General features: G+C 46.6%; 1 protein-coding gene across 1 annotated transcript in view; it reads right to left on the bottom strand.

The window, feature by feature from the left end:
• Positions 1 to 18,458, bottom strand: part of Xrra1 (X-ray radiation resistance associated 1) — a 79,498-nt gene that overhangs the window by 45,115 nt on the left and 15,925 nt on the right. The window contains exons 4-7 of the mRNA XM_045145880.1: positions 15,413 to 15,597; positions 8,943 to 9,014; positions 6,492 to 6,564; positions 3,407 to 3,504 (exon numbers count right to left, since the gene is read on the bottom strand). Of these exons, the coding sequence (XP_045001815.1) occupies positions 3,407 to 3,504; positions 6,492 to 6,564; positions 8,943 to 9,014; positions 15,413 to 15,597 (428 nt within the window). The remainder of the gene's footprint in view (positions 1 to 3,406; positions 3,505 to 6,491; positions 6,565 to 8,942; positions 9,015 to 15,412; positions 15,598 to 18,458) is intronic.

Genomic DNA, 18,458 nt, shown 5'->3' with positions numbered 1-18,458 from the left:
GCGTCTGGAGTTCACTTGCAGTTGCTGAAGGCCCTGGTGCACCCATTCTCTCCCTCTCCCTCTTCTCTCTCAAATAAATAGATTAACAAAGAAAAGAAAGTGAGGGTTCAAAGGTTCTTGTATCCCAGTGGAGTGAAGAGGAAGGCCTGGGAACCTGGCTCGCAGAGGCACAGGAAGCAGTGGTGAAGTCTCTCTACCTCACACACCCACGTGGACAGTCAAGACCTATGGGTCATGTCGCTCGTCGCTCGTCTTTGTTCCCTCTGACCCACTCTTCATAGAGCAGCCAGAACGGCTTTCCTAAGACATAGTTCTAACCACAGCACGGCCCTGCTCAGAACCCCTGGATCCCTGGGCTCCATAAGATGAAGCGCAAGCTCCTTAGCAAGCTGCCCAGGGTTCCCCGCTTGCTTCAGCGGCCCAACCAGCCTGATGCTTGTTTATGGCCAGTGAGCTAAGAACAATTTTCACAGGTAAAAAGTAACTATGAAAGAAGGATCATGTGGCACACGGGGCAGTTACATGGCATTCAAATTTCAGCATCATGCCGGCTTGTCTCCATACTATCGACAATTACTTCCTTTATGAAAGCCAGATCAAGGGCTGGAGAGATGGCTTAGTGGTAAGGCACTTTCCTGTGAAGCCTAAGGACCCCGATTTTGAGGCTCGATTCTCCAGGACTCACGTTAGCCAGATGCCCAAGGGGGCGCACGCGTCTGGAGTTCGTTTGCAGAGGCTGGAGGCCCTGGCACGCCCATTCTCTATCTGCCTCTTTCCCTCTGTCTGTCGCTCTCAAATAAATAAACAAACAGCAACAACAAAAAGCCAAGCCAAGTTATAAAAGTCGTGACTGATTATGACCATGTAAATCCGAAGCTTAAGATAGTTACTTCGTCTGCCTGCAGGAAAGGCTCGTGGACCCCTGTTCTAGCTAGTTTGGTTATTCAAGGTTGGATCCAAATTTGCTTTCCAAAATTTGCAGCTCAAGAAATAAGCAGTCTTAGAATCACAGGTCATAGAATTTCAGAACCAGCCCAGAACTTACAAAGGGGAAAACTTAAATCCCAGAGGGTAAGTTATTTGTCCAAGGAGGCAAGGCACAGGGGGCGGAACCAAGGCTGGGGACAAAGTCTTTGGGCTGCCAGGGCAGAGAGCCAGCGGGACGGTTCTCAGACTTGCAAGCAGACAATCAAATCACAGCCAAGTTAAGTTTTCCTAAATTGACTCCCAAGGAACTTGACTCTGGCTGGTCCCCTTGGGGCGGCTTTCTGACAAGGACAGAAGAGTCCTAACCCAGCCACTGCATCTGCTGAGTCACATCAAGTTTTATTACACATCAAAGTACTCATTACTGCAAGCTACAAATTCAGGACATTTGTCATGTTTATCTTGCTTCATAGGGAGCCCTTGCAAATCATAGAGAGATGAGAACAAATGACAGGTCCAGAGATTTCCTTTTTTCTCATTTATATTCTGCATCCTAAATTGGCTCTGTTCTTCTTTGCAGACAAATTCCCTTAGGTAAGGCTGGGTCTGCTAGATTAATCACCTTCATCAGATGCTATCTAACTATAAAGTACTACATGTACACAATTAATCCATGGTAGCCCACGCGAGTCAGCTGTGGGGCTAGAGCCTGTGACCACCTCCCCTCTCTATGGCCAATGGTACTTGACAGCAGAGTTTCCAACAATCGGGGGCAACGGTAGGAGAGGGTACCTGGAAAAACGTGCAGTACACAGGAGCTCAATGACTGCTCTCTAACAGAGTAAGAGAACTGACAAATGGAAGTCCATAAGAGGGTCCTGGGCGTTGGGGTCAGGGCAACGGCTCCGTGTCACTACTGTCTGAGATCCATTTCCCCGTGGTCAGTGCTAACATGTAGCTCAAAAATGGTGTTTTAAAACATAGCGCCTCGGGCTGGAGAGATGGCTTAGTGGTTAAGTGCTTGCCTGTGAAGCCTAAGGACCCCGATTCGAGGCTCGGTTCCCCAGGTCCCATGTTAGCCAGATGCACAAAGGGGCACACGCGTCTGGAGTTTGTTTGCAGAGGCTGGAAGCCCTGGCGCACCCATTCTCTCTCTCTCTCCCTCTATCTGTCTTTCTCTCTGTGTCTGTCGCCCTCAAATAAATAAATAAATAAATAAATAAATAAATAAATAAATAAAAAAACATAGCGCCTCACTGCATTGGTCACTGGAAATCTGCTTCCTCACTATTTTATTGGATGCTGAGAGCTTGCCTTCTGAACAAGTGTGAGGAGCCATCCTGTTCCCAACCCTAGGCAACCCTAGTCAATGGCTGTCATCATCTGTGGGACTGGAAACCAGGGGGAAGTAAGCGGAATATTCAATACAGACTACAGAAGTGTATTGTCTATCTTGGGAAGATGGTTCTCCCGAAAGTTTAAAGCTTTTTGAAGCTGGCCTATGAAGGCCATCAATTCTCTGTAAATATCGTTGTGTGGAAGGCCTCTCTCTCTGGTAAGACCAAGTTAAGTGAGGCTTGTGGGAAGAATGACTCTTTGGGGCCAACTCCAAGGCTCACAACACGCAGACATTTTGCTAAGGTATGAATGGGAATCGCTTACTATATGTGGCCAGCAGTGGGGAAGGGTGCCTTACTGAGTGAGGGAGAGAGAGCCCGGCGGGGTGCTGGTCCTGGTCCTGGCCCCACCTATACTGTTCTCTAACCCATGCATGCAGTGATGCTGAGGTAGTGATAAAAGCTTCATTCCTTTGTAAAAAAAAAAAAAAAAAAAAAAAAGAGGCCCTTATAACTTCATGAAATTGGAAGGCATAATACTTTGAAGTATGAGGACATGCATGGAAAATGTGTGACCATAGGAATTCAAACTATGAGAAAGCTAAAATTGCAATCAAAACTTTTTGTCTTGTCAAGCCTGGGGTTTGGAGAATAGTTATGGATGTGCATGTGTCTGAAGTCCACTGCAGAACTCATAGAAGCCCTGAGGCTCTCTGGACCTACAGCCTGCTCTATGCTAGCCCACTGGGACTGATCCAGCTTCACTGGGCCAGGATGGGTCTCTATTTCAGCTGGTCCAATCCACTGTGCCTTGCCCATAACCTTAATGGCTCCTCAATCCCCAGTGGACCCAGATCTCCTCTCAAACTTGCTCTGCACACTCTCTTGAACAGGAGTGACCCTGGGTACCAAGTGCCACGGCCGTGAGTTTCTATCTGCCACCATTATCACTACCATCACCTTCGTTGCCCACAACCATTATCGCCACCACCACCCTCCCCAGAAACCAGCCACAAAGCAAGGCCTGGCTTTGTAAAGGACCAAAGAACCCTTCCCAAAAGCTCAAATCCATAAAGGCTCCCCTACACCCATTCCCTACAGGGGAATAGGTGGGCACCAAAAACTCCCTACCTCCGACTTACTTCCAATGTCTTAAAGTCCCCGTATTTCACGTAGACCATCTTGATGCCATTGAAGGCGAGCTCCAATTCCTTTAAGGCTGGAAACGTGTGAAATGCATCTACATGAGGGACAAAAAGAGAGAAGCTGTCCACTGTAAAGGCTTGGTTGAAGAGAAAAACGTGAATAGTGCCATTCATTTATTTCAGATTGCATAGCTGTGTTACTAAGCAATATTGCTTGTGGTAAAAATGATTCGAGATTGATAGATTGTACCTGGACCAGGAGAAACCGTAAATTATAAACATCGGGAGGGGGTGCTCCCTGAGTGTGGTGACTCTCATAATCAGACAGACCTACATAGGAACTTTAGGAGCCATGCCTGTGGGAATGTTACAAGGCACAGTAACTTTTATGGGCAATGAGATTTCTAAGCAAGAGTGGCTCTTGCATTCACCCAAAGAGAGTCCCTGTTTTACACCTGAAGTGACAGCTGGCTCATAGACGGACAGGTAGACTGCTAGATGGCTGGCAGTGAGGACTCCACTGAAGAACACCTGGATGTGTGTGACTGGCATGCACTGAGCAATTACTCTGAATCTTCAAGTGAACCTGGTGTCTGTGTTGACCCACAGCAGACGTGTGGATTAGAATGCTCAGTCGAGCCTAATGAAAGACCGCTTGGCAGGCATTTCAAGATACCCCAATAAACCTCCTTTTACAACTGGGTCTCTATTGAATATATTCTTTTTTTTAAAATTATTTTTATTTTTATTTATTTACTTGAGAGCAACACACACACAGAGAAAGAGGCGAAAGAGAGAGGAGAGAGAGAGAATGGGCGCGCCAGGGCTTCCAGCCTCTGCAAACGAACTCCAGACGCATGCACCCCCTTGTGCATCTGGCTAACGTGGGACCTGGGGAACTGAGCCTCGAACCGGGGTCCTTAGGCTTCACAGGCAAGCGCTTAGCCGCTAAGCCATCTCTCCAGCCCTCTATTGAATATATTCTTAAAACAGGACTATGGAAAGCAATGATCATTGAAAATTTTAAGAGATAGGCTGGAGAGATGGCCTAGTGGCTAAGGCATTTGTGGGCAAAGTCTAATGACCTGAGTTTGATTCCCTAATGCCCATGTAGAGCCAGATGCACAGCGGCACACACCTCTGGAGTTTGTTTGCAGAGGCTAGAGGCCATGGTGTGCTCATTCTCTCTATCTCTCTGTCTTTCTTCTATTTCTCTCTGCATGCAAATAAGCAGTAAAAATATTCTTAAAAGAAAAAAAAAAGAGACACTGCCAAGTTACCTCAAAGATACAATATCAACCTATTATATTATATTTCCATCAATGATATCTGGGGATTCATTTCCATACCAATACTGGTTGTCATCAGTTCTTTGTGTATTTGCCAATATTTGATAGGTAGAAAAAAATAGTATCTTGGTACTGCTTTAATGATTAGTGAAGTTATCAACTTTTTATATGCTTATTGGTCTGTTGCCAAGTCATGTTCTGACAGACTGCACTACTTCCTCAAGGTCAGGGGTCTCAGTAGAGGTGTCTTTAGAAACCCCCCTCAAACTCAGTGCAATGGAACTGACTCATCCCATTCCTCCCTCACCTACCCCTAAAGCTCAGTGACGGACTCCCTTGATTCCCCATGTCCCCCAAGCTTTGTAATTTCTACTTCCTTCCAGATCACTCTCTCTTCAGTCCCCTTCAAGACTTGCCTCAGCCAGGCTCAGGCCCCCAGGTCTCTTGGCCTTCATCTCTCATGGGATCTACCCTCCTGCAGCAGAGCTTCCCTGCCTAGAAACTTCCCGTGACTCTTTTGCCTGCAGAATTGAGTCCAAGTCACTCAGACCTTCAGTGATCAAACCCCGGACACCTTCTCTAGTCCCAGCCCCCGCCCCTGCTCACGCAGTCCTTTACGCACTGCCCTTCTGTATCTGCGCCATCAGCCCAGAGCGCCCTTCCACCCTCCAGTTCCCAAGCCATCCTCATTTGTTGGCTTTTGCTCTCAGCTTAGGTTTTCCTTTTTTAAGAAGTTACTCCTGACTCACCAGCCTGGTTTAAGGTGCCGTGTGTATGTCTGCATAGTGTTTCCTGATCTCTGTTGCTTATACTGCATCCTGCTCTCGCTGTCTATGTCTGAGCCTATCTCTCCTACCAAGCCATCAGCTCACCAAAGCAGGAACAGGACACACTTCTTTTTAAGAGCCACAGAGGACTGGAGAAATGACTTAGTGGTTAAGGCACTTGCCTGCTAAGCTTCAGAGCCCAGGTTCAATTCCCCAGTACCCCTGTAAGCCAGATGCACAAAGTGGCACTTGCATAGTTTATTTGCAGTAGCTGGAGGCCCTGGTGCACCCATTTGCACCCATTTTCTCTCTCTGTCTCCCTCTCTTTTTCTTTTTCCCTTTCTTTCTTTTTCTTTCCTTTTTTGAGGCAAGCCCAACAAACTGACCTTTTTTTGTGCAAGAGAGTGAGACAAAGAGAAAGAGAGAGAGGGAGAATTGTTTGCCAGGGCCTCCAGCCACTGTAATCAAACTCCAGATGCACGTGCCCCCTAATGCTCACGTGCAACCTTGGGCACCTGCATCACCTTGCATCTGGCTTACATGGGACCTGGAGAGTTAAACATGGGTCTTTAGGCTTTGCAGGCAAATACCTTAACTGCTAAGCTGTCTCTCCAGCCCCATTCTATCTACCCCCCACCCTCTCTTTCCCTCTCCTCTCTCTTTCAAATAAATAAATAAAATACAAAAAATAAAAAGCCACCGAGCCTCACAGTCCCCACACCAGCAGGGGTCGCTGTGGACTTGCTGGATAACTAAGAAGGGTTTCTGCACTCACAGACTTAAAGACGCCTCTCACCTGCGTCTGCAAGGTGCCCGGAAGGAGGAAGAAGGCAGTTACCCCACTTGGAGGGAGAAGCAGCTCACAGAGAAGGCTGAGCAGGCTGGGTGAGCACAAGACTACCTCTGGGGTCTCCATTCTCTCCCGCACCCCGCTTGTTAACCCATGACAATCATGGGCAGATGGACAGCCAAACCTGGTTGTGCCACCAGGAGGCAGAAGATAGCTTCGAAAAAGAAAAAGCTCACCTAGAGGCAGCAGGTTTTCTGAGGCATTAATATAAATCACAGAAGTAAAATGCCGGAAATCCTTTTCTTTGGCCTGTAGGAAGACATTTCAGAAGAAGAAAAAAATAAAAAGAAAACCACAAAATTAGTTCCCTGCCCAGAAGCCTTTCTAAAACTCCAGAGCCGCTGCCAGGATAACAGACGTTCTTAGCACAAGAGCTGCCATGTGGGCAGGGCTTTTCTGCTTGTTTTCTTCCAGTCTGAAATACTTCAGACGCACCAGAAAGCATAGCGACACTTTGAAGACCCAGGTAACCATTATCCGATTTGAATACATCTGAATATTTACTGACTGTGGTTTAATTTCCTTAAAGAAAGAAACCACTAGAGGGCTGACAATCTCCATCACCATGTTTCTCTCCCCCCATCCCATATCAGTGATCTTGAATTGATCATCATTCCTATTCTTCCTCTCCTTTCTTTTCTTTCTTTCTTTTTTTAAAATTTGAGGTAGGATTTTGCTATAGTCCAAGCTGACCTGGAATTCACTATGTAGTCTCAGGGTGGCCTCGAACTCATGGTGGACCTCCTACCTCTGCCTCCCGAGTGCTGGAATTAAAGGTATGCACCACCACGCCCAGCCATCATTCCTATTTTGTTTTGCACTTGTTACATGCACACCCACACACACACCCACACCCCCCCACACACACACATCCATCAACTACACACAGTGCTATTGACAGGCTTTAAAATTTTGTATTCATGGGCTGGGGAGATGGCTAGAGGGTAAAGCGTCTGCTAGGCAAAAGCATGAGGATCTGAATTAAGATCCATAGCTATCACATAAATGCTGGGCATAGTGGTGTATCTGTAATCCCAGCACCAGGGAGGCAGAGATAGGGAATCTCCGGGGCTTACAAGTCAGCTGGTCTAGCCAATCAGTGAGCACTAGCTTCAGTAAGAGACCCTGTCTCAAAGAATAAGATGGAGATCTGCTGAGGGAAACATCCAACATCAACCTCTGGCTTCCACACGCACCCACATGTATGTGTGTCCACACACATTCAAACATGTAAAGAAAACTTTATGTATGTGTAGTCACATGATAGGTGTCATACTGACACCTTCCTTTTCAATCAACATCCAGGGTTTTTTAAAATTATTATTATTTATTTACCTATTTTTTATTTTGGTTTTTTGAGGTAGGGTCTCATTCTAGCTCAGGCTGACCTGGGATTCACTATGTAGTCTCAGGGTGGCCTCAAGCTCACAGTGATCCTCTTACATCTGTTTCCTAAGTGCTGAGATTAAAGGCATGCGCCACCATGCCCGGCTTCATTACTTTATTTTTGAGAGAGAGAGAACGGCAGAGAGAGAATGGGTGTGCCAGGACCTTTCAGCTGCTGTGAACAAACTCCAGATATGTGTGCCCCCTTGTGTGCATTGCAACATTGCATCTGGCTACATGGGACCTGGAGATTCGAACATGTGTTAACAGGCTTCACAGGAAAGTGCCTTAGCCGCTAAGCCATCTCTCCAGCCCAACATGCGATTTCTGAGTTTTATTTGAGGTACCTATGCTTCTTGCAGATTGATTTTTGTTGATACATGCAGATCTAGTTTGTCTGCTTGAATTTCTTGTTTGAGTATATTCCAAGTTATCCTTTCCCAATCGATGCTCATGTAGCCCAGTTTTAAATGGTTGTTGGGCTTGAGAGATGGCTCAGCAGCTAAGGTGTTTGCCTTCAGAGCCTAATAACCTGAGTTCAAGTCCCCAGTACCCATGTAAAGCCACATGCACAAAGTGAAGCATGCATCTGGAGTTTCTTTACAGTAGCTAGAGGCTCTGATGTACCCATTCTCTCCCTCCCTTCTTCCCTCCTTCCCTCCTCTCCTCCCTCCCTCCCTCCCTCTCTCTCTCTCCTGGTTGTGGTGGAGCCGGTCTTTAATCCCAGCACTTAAGAGACTGAGGTTGAAGGATCTCTGTAAATTTGAGACCGGCCTGAGACTACATAGTGAATTCCAGGTCAGCGTGGGCTAGAGAGACCCTACCTCAAAAAAAAAAAGATAAAAAATAAAATAAAATAAACTGTTATTACTATCAATGATGCTAAGCACATTCTAGTACAATCCTCCTCATCCTAAGAGTTTATTTAATGGTTGTACCCTTCTGGCTTGGAGGCTCTTGTAATGGAAACTCATGACCATACAAGAATCACACTCCACCTTGTTCCATAGCAAACTCAAAACCAGATTCATACAGTGAGTTTGAGTTCACATCAACACCAAATTCACATATAAATATAAATGTGAACATTGTTTCCACCCTCTGAGTACGTGTCTGACCCTCCTTCCATATCACCGATTTCCAATCCTCAGGGACCACAGAAGTACCACACACAAATCAGAACAGCCAAGTGGCCCCTCAGGTCTGGCACCCCCTAACCCCAGCTTCGCTGCTGGCCTCACCTTGGAGAATTTCAGGCCGCTGATGTTGACGGTGCAAAGCTCCGACGGCTTCCTCACACAGTGGTGCTTCAGCTGGGCACAGGACACAGAGTTAGTTCTCAAGGCCCCAGAAGAATGTACTTAATTATGCTATTTTATTTTTTGGCTTTTTGAGGTAGGGTCTCACTCTAGCCCAGGCTGACCTGGAACTCACTATGGAGTCTCAGGGTGGCCTCGAACTCACGGCGCTCCTCCTACCCCTGCCTCCCGAGCGCTGGGATTAAGGCGTGCGCCACCACGCCCGGCAAATCATGCTACTTATGCTCAGTCCTTTCTTGTTGGCCAAGTGCACACAGTTGTCACTGGCTTGCTCGTTCATTCATCTGTTCTCTATCCATCCATTCATTCACCAATATTTACTAAGCACTGCTTGGGCCATAGAATATGCCAAATATGTAAAAAAAAAAAACTCTCTCCTAATCTTAACTAAATACTTTAACATAAGTAGACTGGCCCCATTTTTAATGAAATTGAGAGTGGGAAGGTGCCTTGGGGCTGGATAGATGGCTCGGTGGTCAGCGGCACTTGCTTGGATGGTGCCTTGCTTAAGGTCCCACAACGAAGGACTGATACTTCTACGAGTTGAATTCAAATATGTGATCACTAACCTATGCATTTTGCTTACCACATGCCACTCTACGTAATTAAAAAGATAAGATTTGGGGCTGGAGAGATGGCTTAGCGGTTAAGCGCTTGCCTGTGAAGCCTAAGACCCTGGTTCGAGGCTCGATTCCCCAGGACCCACGTTAGCCAGATGCACAAGGGGGCGCACACATCTGGAGTTCGTTTGCAGTGGCTGGAGGCCCTGGCGTGCCAATTCTCTCTATCTCTCTCTTTCTATCGACCTCATTCTCTCACTGTCTGTCCCTCTCAAATAAATAAATAAAACAGAAAAACAAAAAAAAAATTAAAAAAAGATAAGATTAGAGCTAGGGAGATGGCTCTATTGGTAGAGGGCTTGTCACTCGAGCATGAGGACCTGCGTTTGGGTCCCCGGTGCCCATGTAAATGCGAAGTGGGTGTGGCAGCCCACTTAGAGTCCCAGTGCTCAGAAGGCAGAGGCAATGGATCCCAGAGCAAGCAGGCTCGCTGGACTAGCTGAACCGGTGAATGATGGGTTCAGTGTGAAACTTGGTCTCAACAAATAAGGTGCAGAGCAATTCAAGAAGATACTCAGTGTCAACCTCTGGCTTCCACACACACATGCACATAGGTGTGCATGCACTGTACACACATGTGAGCATGCACACACATGCACACCACACTGGGCTTTCATAGTTACTGCTCTCATGGAAGCCAAGTGGTCAAGCAAGTGTTTTGAAATGATCTATGTTAAAAAAATATTTTTTGTATTTACTTTTTTTTTTTCCAAAGAGAGAGAGAGAATGAATGAGAATGGGCATGCCAGAGCTTCTAGCTGCTACAAATGAACCCCAGATGCACGCACCACTTGGAGCATCTGGCTTTATGTGGGTACTGGGGAATTGAATCTGGGTCATTAGGCTTTGCAAGCAAACACCTTAACCACTAGGCAATCTCTCCAGGCCTGAAATGATTATTTTAAAGGAGAGATTCAAAATCCCACAGGATGCAGAAATAGGTGGTGGACCTAACTTTGGTCTGAAAAGGAGGACATATTTATGTAAGAAAGGGATATTTCAGCTGAACAGGCTATGGTCCAAAGAAGTGGATGGATGGTGGGGGTATGAAGGCTGCCCAGGCAGGAAAGGCAAGGTGCTTTGGACAGGGCGATATTCAAGATAAGGTGACAGAGGCATTTGTTAGACCAGGTGGATCCATGTTGGCTCTGAGCAAGAGTGTGCATTTTATCCTACCACCAAGAGGAAGCTGTTGGAGACTTTTTTTTTTTCAAGGTAGGGTCTCACTCTAGCCCAGGCTGACCTGGAATTCACTCTGTAGTCTCAGGGTGGCCTCATGGCAATCCTCCTACCTCTGCCTCCCGAGTGCTGGGATTAAAGGCGTGCGCCACCACGCCCAGCTCGTTGGAGACTTTTAAATAGCTGAGTCTGTAGACACATAGAAAGGATGAGATGCCAGGAGAGCCCAAAGGGCCAGAAGTTGCTAATGACCTTTCCAATCAACACTTTTCTATGTCCTCCATGTTACAGAATGCCAATGTTATTCACTTTCTTCAAGCGAGCACGTTCTCAGCTCAGGCCTCCCAAGGGGTAAGTGCCGACCTGTCTAAGCCACCTGTCGAGAGCTCATTCCTCTACAGTGACTGGACACGTGGTGTAGGTGACAAGGGGATGCTTGCTGCTGAGGGCAGAAGTGGGTAACCAGTTGCAGGGAGCCCTTTTCTCCTTAGATACAAGCAGTGATGGTCCCTTCTCTGCCACTGGATGTTACGCTCTATATGTGATGACTGGAGCTGCCGCAGCCATGTTGGGATCATGGCAACTTAAAATGCTGAGTACAGCCGGGCGTGGGGGCGCACGCCTTTAATCCCAGCACTCTGGAGGCAGAAGTAGGAGGATCAGCATGAGTTCAAGGCCACCCTGAGAATACAGAGTGAACCTAACCTTAAGAAAAGGATGGAATTTAGGTTCATTCCAGGTCAGCCTGGGCTACAGCAAGACTTTATCTTGAAAAACCAAAATAAATAAATAAATATATAAATAAAGATTAAAAACAATGCTGGGCTGGAGAGATGGCTTAAGTTAAGCACTTGCCTGTGAAGCCTAAGGACCCTGGCTCAAGGCTTGATTCCCCAGGATCCAGTGAGCCAGATGAACAAGGGGGCGCATGCATCTGGAGTTCATTTGCAGTGACTGGAGGCCCTGGTGCACCCATGCTCTCTCATTCTCTCTCTCTCTCTCTCTCTCTCTCTCTCGCCTCTTTTATGTCTGTCACTTTCCAATAAATGAAAAAACAAAATAAAATGCTGAGTATAACAAAGAAAAATTGAAGGGATTTGAAACTTGGAAGATGTTATGAAATCAGCAAATGAATCTATTTTAAGCAATACCTCTGCTTCTTTCTGTGTGAAATAAAAGCATTCTAATTGGTTCAGACTAGTCATGAAGTGATTAAATTACTCCAATACAGTGGTTTGAATGTAAAATGTCCCCCATTGCTTTATGTGTTTATGATTAAGCCTCATCCCTAGTCCCCAGCTGGTGGAGCCTCTGAGAGGCAGAGCCTTGCTGGAGGAAGTGTGTGAGTGGGGCAAGCCTAGGGGCGTTATAGCCCAGCCCTGCTTGCCACACGCAGCTCACTCTCTCTGCTTCCTCCTGCTCATGTGAAGACATGATGCCCGGTTGTCTGACACTGCTTTCCCAGCCATGATGATCCCCACCCCACTTCCCTGAAGCTGTTAAGTAGAAATCAACCCTTTCCTTTCTATAAGCTTCTTCTGGTCGGGTGTTGTGTTGTAGCAGTGAGAACATAACGGCTCTATCCAATAAGAGATGATGATGGCCGAGTTAAGGGTGGTTAGCAGGAGAAATGAGAAGACAGATCTGAAGCTGTTTAACTCAAGTACTGAGACTTGGTAAAGGTAAGAGTGGAGATGGTGAAGGAGAAGCAAGTACAAAATGTAACCCCAGGTTACTGGCTTGGTGACTGGTTAGATGGTGCCAACACAGAAGAGCAAATACTACCAAATAACTAATTTTAAGGGGGGGCTATATCTGGGACTTGGAGAAGGGGGATTGGTGCAGTATGAGGTGCCAGTGAACTACAGGGCAGAGTGAATATTCCCATAGTCTGAAAAACATCCCTGCTGCTTCCTCCACTCAAAGCACAACAAGGGTAACAAGCCATACTGAGTAAATGTGGCAACATAGGGGCTAGAGAGATAGCTCAGTGGTTAAGGCACTTGCTTGTGAAGCCTAAAGATCTATGTTCAATTCTCCAGTACCCAAATAAGCTAGATGCACAAGATGGCACATGTGTCTGGAGTTTGTTTACAGTGGCTGGAGACCCTGTGGTGTACCCATTCTCTCTCTCTGTCTTCTTCTTTCTCTCCAATTAAAAAATAAAAATATAAATGTGGGAACATACATGTGCCCTCACCCCCCCCCCCCAGGAACTGCTGGAAACTACTTGGATATGAAAATGTGGATGCTTAAGTCACCTGTTTAGAAAAGGTACAGAGATGTAGAAATGGCTCAGGAGTTAAAGTGCTTGCCTACAGAGCCCAGTAACCCAGGTTTAATTCCCTAGTATCCAGGAAAAGCCAGATACACAAAGTGGCACATGCATCTGGAGTTCATTTGCAGCAGCTGGAGGCTCTGGTGCACCCATTTTTTCACTCTGTCTGTCTTTCTCTCTCTCTTTTCCCCTTCTGCTTATGAATAAAAAAGGTGCAGTATTTGGGGCTTTTCCATTTTCCAGAACCACCTCTTGCCTTCCTTGGGCAAGAACTCTGCATTCCATCCTTTTCTTTTTTTTTCAATATTTTTAAAGACAATTCTTTGTTTATTTTTATTTATTTATTTGAGAGTGACAGACACAGAGAGAAAGAGGCAGATAGAGAGAATGGGCACCACTGCAAACGAACTCCAGATACATGTGCCACCTTGTGCATCTGGCTTACATGGGTCATGGGGAATGGAGCCTCAAACTGGGGCCCTTAGGCTTCACAGGCAAGTGCTTAACCACTAAGCCATCTCTCCAGCCCCCTGTCCTTTTCTATAGATAGGTTCTATCTATAATCTCAATAATAAAGTCTCTCTAAATTAAAAAAAAAAACACAAATGGTACCCTATTTGTATGTACCCTATGTAATCCTCCTGAATACTTAAAATCAGCTCCAGGTTATGTACAATTCCTAATACAGCATAAATACACCTGCTAGACTGCATGTTTAGGGAATCATGACAGACAAGTATACATTCTGCAATATGCAGAAAGCCCCTTATTTTTTCAAATATTTTCAATCCTTAGTTGTTTCAATCTGTGGATAAGGAGCCATGGGATATGCAGAGTCAAATATATCTGGAAATAAGGAGAAAAAAAAACATGATGGAAAAATGAAGTGTTTCTGCCTGATGTTGGTGTGACTGCTACAGTTCTTATGTCCACTGAGATGAGGACCTCACAATGACACAAATTCCACAGGCTCTGCAGAAAACGTGCACTACTCACTAGAGGTGTGGAGAAACCCAAGAAGTTCTGTGGCAGCCTCTGATCTACATCTTGTGGGAGTGATAAGCAGAGTGTGGGAACCAGGGGGGGCTGCCAGAGAGCTCCTCTCGGGGAGGAAGGAGAACCAGACTGACCATTAATATTCATCTGCCAACTGTGTCTTTCTTTGCAAGGCCACTGGAGTGCCGCACAGAGCAGATTATGAAACTGCCTGGCTGGTCCCCAGCCCAGGCTGGCTGCTGTCTTCACAAAGCCTGCTCCTTTCCCAGGACTTGGGCAGTACCTGCTGAGCTCCCTGGTCCTAAGGCAGATTTAAAGCCAAAGGATCATAGTGGTGGGAGATCATGAAACCTCCCCAGTCCCATCAGCTCCTGGAGGAGTCACCCCAGCCGAAAGACTGCACAGCACAATCAAAATTCCTATCCTCCTGGGTACTAATCTACCTTTACCTTCTGAATTACTCTCACTTCTCCGACTCAAGCAATATTTTTTTAGTGTTTTATTTTTATTTATTTGATAAAGAGAGAGAGAGAATGGGTGCACCAGGGCATCCAACCACTGTAAGCAGACTATAACGAATGTGCCACCTTGTGCATCTAGCTTACATGGGTCCTGGGGAATTGAACCTAGGTTCTTGGCTTTGCAGGCAAGCGCCTTAACCACTGAACCATCTCTCCATTCCTCACGCAAGATTTTCTTTTTAAAGGACTGGAGAGATGGCTCAGTGGTTAAGGCGCTTGCCTGCAATGCCTAATGACCCAGGTTCAATTCCCCAGGACCCATGTAAAGCCAGATGAACAAAGGGGTGCATGCATCTGGAGCTCGTTTGCAATGGAAGAGGCCCTGGAGCACCCATATTCATTCATTCATATTCTCTCTCTCTCTCTTTCGCCTTGCAAACAAATAAATAAAACATTTTTAAAAGATTTTTTTTTTTATTTCACATAATGTAAAGGGACAGGTTTTAGCATCAATAGACCAGGGCTCATTCACTGGCTGTGGGGCCTTTACCAAGACAAATGACCTCTTAGGGACTCATTTCTCCCATCTTCCCAGTGGCATCAATATAATAAGGATAATAGTAATGCACCGATCTCACGAGGGAAGTGAAGGCTTTACGTGTGTTGAAGAAAGTTCTGAGTCCCTTCCTCATCCACCTGGACTCAATTTGCTACCATCGCTCTCATAGCTTGGAGTGGCTGCAGGTAGTTGACTGGGGAAGGGTGACTCCTTGCCCCGAGTCTGGACCAGAGCACAGCAGGGCAGTCCTTGTTCCTCCCCACCTTCCCCTAGCTGATGCCGCTGGCTGCTCCTCTCACCAGAAAGGCACGATCCAGAACGAGTCCGGGAATGACCACTTGTTTTTCTTGCCAAGACGTTTTCTTCACCCCAGTCTCAAAAGAAACCCTTTTTGAGCCTCCCTGAAATTCAGCGGGTGCCTTAGCCACACCCTTGGGCTGCTTCTTCATGTGGCTTTTCCGAGCCACTAACCAGTGTCCCCGGCCTGCTGGGAAGACCAGAACAGTGAGAAGGGGCAAACATCTTCAAAGCTACAAGTGCAGACATGCGGTATTTATCTGTGACACTGAAACTTAAAGTCGCTCCTGATTACTGACGAACCCACCAGACACGCGCTGCTGCGGGGGGCGGGGGAGGGGAAGGGGTAATCTGAGCACATATCTCATTCAAATGACTTCCAGTGAAAGACACCTTCACTGTCCCCATCTTATAGGTGAAAACCCTAGGCTGAGAGAGGTGGGATGGCTTGACTGATTCCTTTTTTTTTTTTTGTTTTTGTTTTTATTTTCTGAGGTACGGTCTCACTATAGTCCAGGCTGACCTGGAATTCACTAGGTAGTCTCAGGGTGGCCTTGAACTCATGGTGATCCTCCTACCTCTGCCTCCCAAGTGCTGGGATTAAAGGCGTGCGTCATCACGTCTGGCTGATTCCTTTCTTGACGTGTTTCTTTCCTAACTTGAAAGTTCTTTTAAGACTCAAAGTCAAGCATTTCCTATTCTTGGATATATTCCCTGATGCCCACAGTCAAGTGCCTTGCTCTTTCAGGTGCCAACCGTAAAGCCTATGTGTGAACTACAAGAAACTTCATGGGATACCCTTCCCAGACATTCCTCATTACAGGGGAAAAGGTTGCATTAGGCACTCAGGATACAAAAGTAATAGGATCATTCACATTCAAACACAACAGCAATAATACTTGCTCATTGTAAAAAGAATTAGAAAATACGGCTGGAGAGATGGTTTAGCGGTTAAGATGTCTGCCTGCAAAGCCAAAGGATCCTGGTTCGATTTTCCAGGACCCATGTAAGCCAGATGCACAAGGGGGTGCATGCATCTGGAGTTCATTTGCAGTGGCCCGAGGCCCTGGTGCGCCCATTCTCTCTCTCTGCCTCTTTCTCTCTCTCTCAAATAAATAAATTAATTAAATTAAAACAAATTAAAAGCTGGGCATGGTGCCACACACCTTTAATCCCAGCACTTGGAAGGCAGAGGTAGGAGGATCGCTATGAGTTTGAGGCCACCCTGAGACGACATAGTATGGAGCTCTGTTTGCACAGTGCTTGCCTAGCATGGGTTCACCCTCCAGTCCTACATAAAACCTGGCATGGAGGTACATGCCTGGGATCCCAGCACTTGGGAGGTAGAGGCAGGAGGATCAGAAATGCAAAGTGAGCCTCAGCTGCACAGTGACTGTGAAGCAACTACATGAGACCCTGGTTCAAAAAAAAAAAAAAAAAAAGAAGAAGAAGAAGGATAAAGAGGGAGGAAAAGGAAGAGGAGGAGGAGGAGGAGGAGGAAGGAGTGGCACTAGCAGTGGCAGATGACAGCTAGTCATGCCACTTTAAACAGGACAACACTCTGGAATCTGCCCTCTTTTGCACCAGCAACCTATCTACCTGTGACATTGACTACAGTCTGTAATTGTTTTATTATTCACTGACTTGTTGTCTACTGGCCCTCTAGAATGGAAGCTCTACAAAAGCAGGGGCTTTGGGCTGAAGGGATGGCTTAGCGGTTGTGGCGTTGGCCTGCAAAGCCAAGGGACCCAGGTTCGATTCCCCAGGACCCACGTTAGCCAGCTGCACAAGGGGGCGCATGCGTCTGGAGTTCCTTTGCAGTGGCTGGAGGCCCTGGTGCACCCATTCATTCTCTCTCTCTCTTTCTCTTTCTCTGTCAAATGAATAAATAAATTAAAAAAAATTTTTTTTAAAAAAGCAGGGGCTTTAACTCTTTTGACCTTGGTGCTCACAGGTCCCGCCTGCCCAGAGCTCACCACGCTGGGACTGCCGCCCAGTGAATGACTTAGTGAACTCTGCGCCGTGGCTCCCGCCCACCTAATCATCCTCTCCAATTTTTTTGTGAGCATCTACTTTATGCTTGGAGCTTGGGCTGTGGGGATGAATAAGACAGACTCCCCGACCCAAAAAAGTTCAATGGTATGTGAGGTGCTATGGAAGCCCAGAGAAGAGGCTGCCGGCATGAGGTGGATCTGGACAGTGGAAAGGAGTTCACTAGGTGAGGGTTGCTGGATCCCTGGATCTGCCTCTGGTCTACCTTGGGGATTTGGTCCACTCACCTCACCACAGCTGCCCGTCCTGCTTCTTGCATGGAGTTCTGGCCCTGTGTCTGCCGTGAGCCATTTCCTATTCCCACACAGAGCCTGCTAGCCTGGTACCCCACCCTCCAAGGCTGCCCCCCAGTGGGACATGGACTTTCTTACTATTTGGCCCTCTTCCCTCATAGCCCTGACTCCTGGGACACCAGTCTGAGTTGGTGTGAAAACCCTTAACGTGGCCAAGAGGAAAGAGGCAAAGCTTATCAGGAGATCAGTGAGAGGTGAGGCTGGCCGGGTCAGGAGAGTCAAACCACAAAAGGTCCTGAAAACCAGATGGCATGGTGCAGGCTTTTAGCAGTGAGAGCGAGAGGATTTTTTTTTCCTTTATAACTTTTCATTTTGAGATATTTTTAGACTTCCAGAAAAGTTGCAAAAATAGTACAAATTGCCACGCAACCTTTGCCAGCTTTCCTAATGTTCCCATCTTACATAACCACGACCCAATTATTGAAAGCACACAATTAGCACTGGTACAATAGCAGTTACTGATCTCAGCCCCTTTCTGAAATCTGCCAGTTTCTTCACTAATGTCCCAGGATCCCATCTGGGATCTCACATCACACTCAGCTATATGCTCCAGAGTGAGTGACAGTTCTTCCGTCCTTGTCTTGTGTAAGCTCATTGTGAGACGTGATCCTCTCAGAAAAAAAAAAAACTGACTGTTTCCCTCTTTATCAGAAGCAGCTGTTACCAGCATAGGACTCTCCAGATTGAGCCTGTTGACGTTCCC

This window comes from Jaculus jaculus, chromosome 3, assembly GCF_020740685.1.
Source record: "Jaculus jaculus isolate mJacJac1 chromosome 3, mJacJac1.mat.Y.cur, whole genome shotgun sequence".
Classification (NCBI taxonomy): domain Eukaryota; kingdom Metazoa; phylum Chordata; class Mammalia; order Rodentia; family Dipodidae; genus Jaculus; species Jaculus jaculus.
Note: the sequence above shows the minus strand (reverse complement) of the source record. Positions and strands in the feature narration are given on the sequence as shown.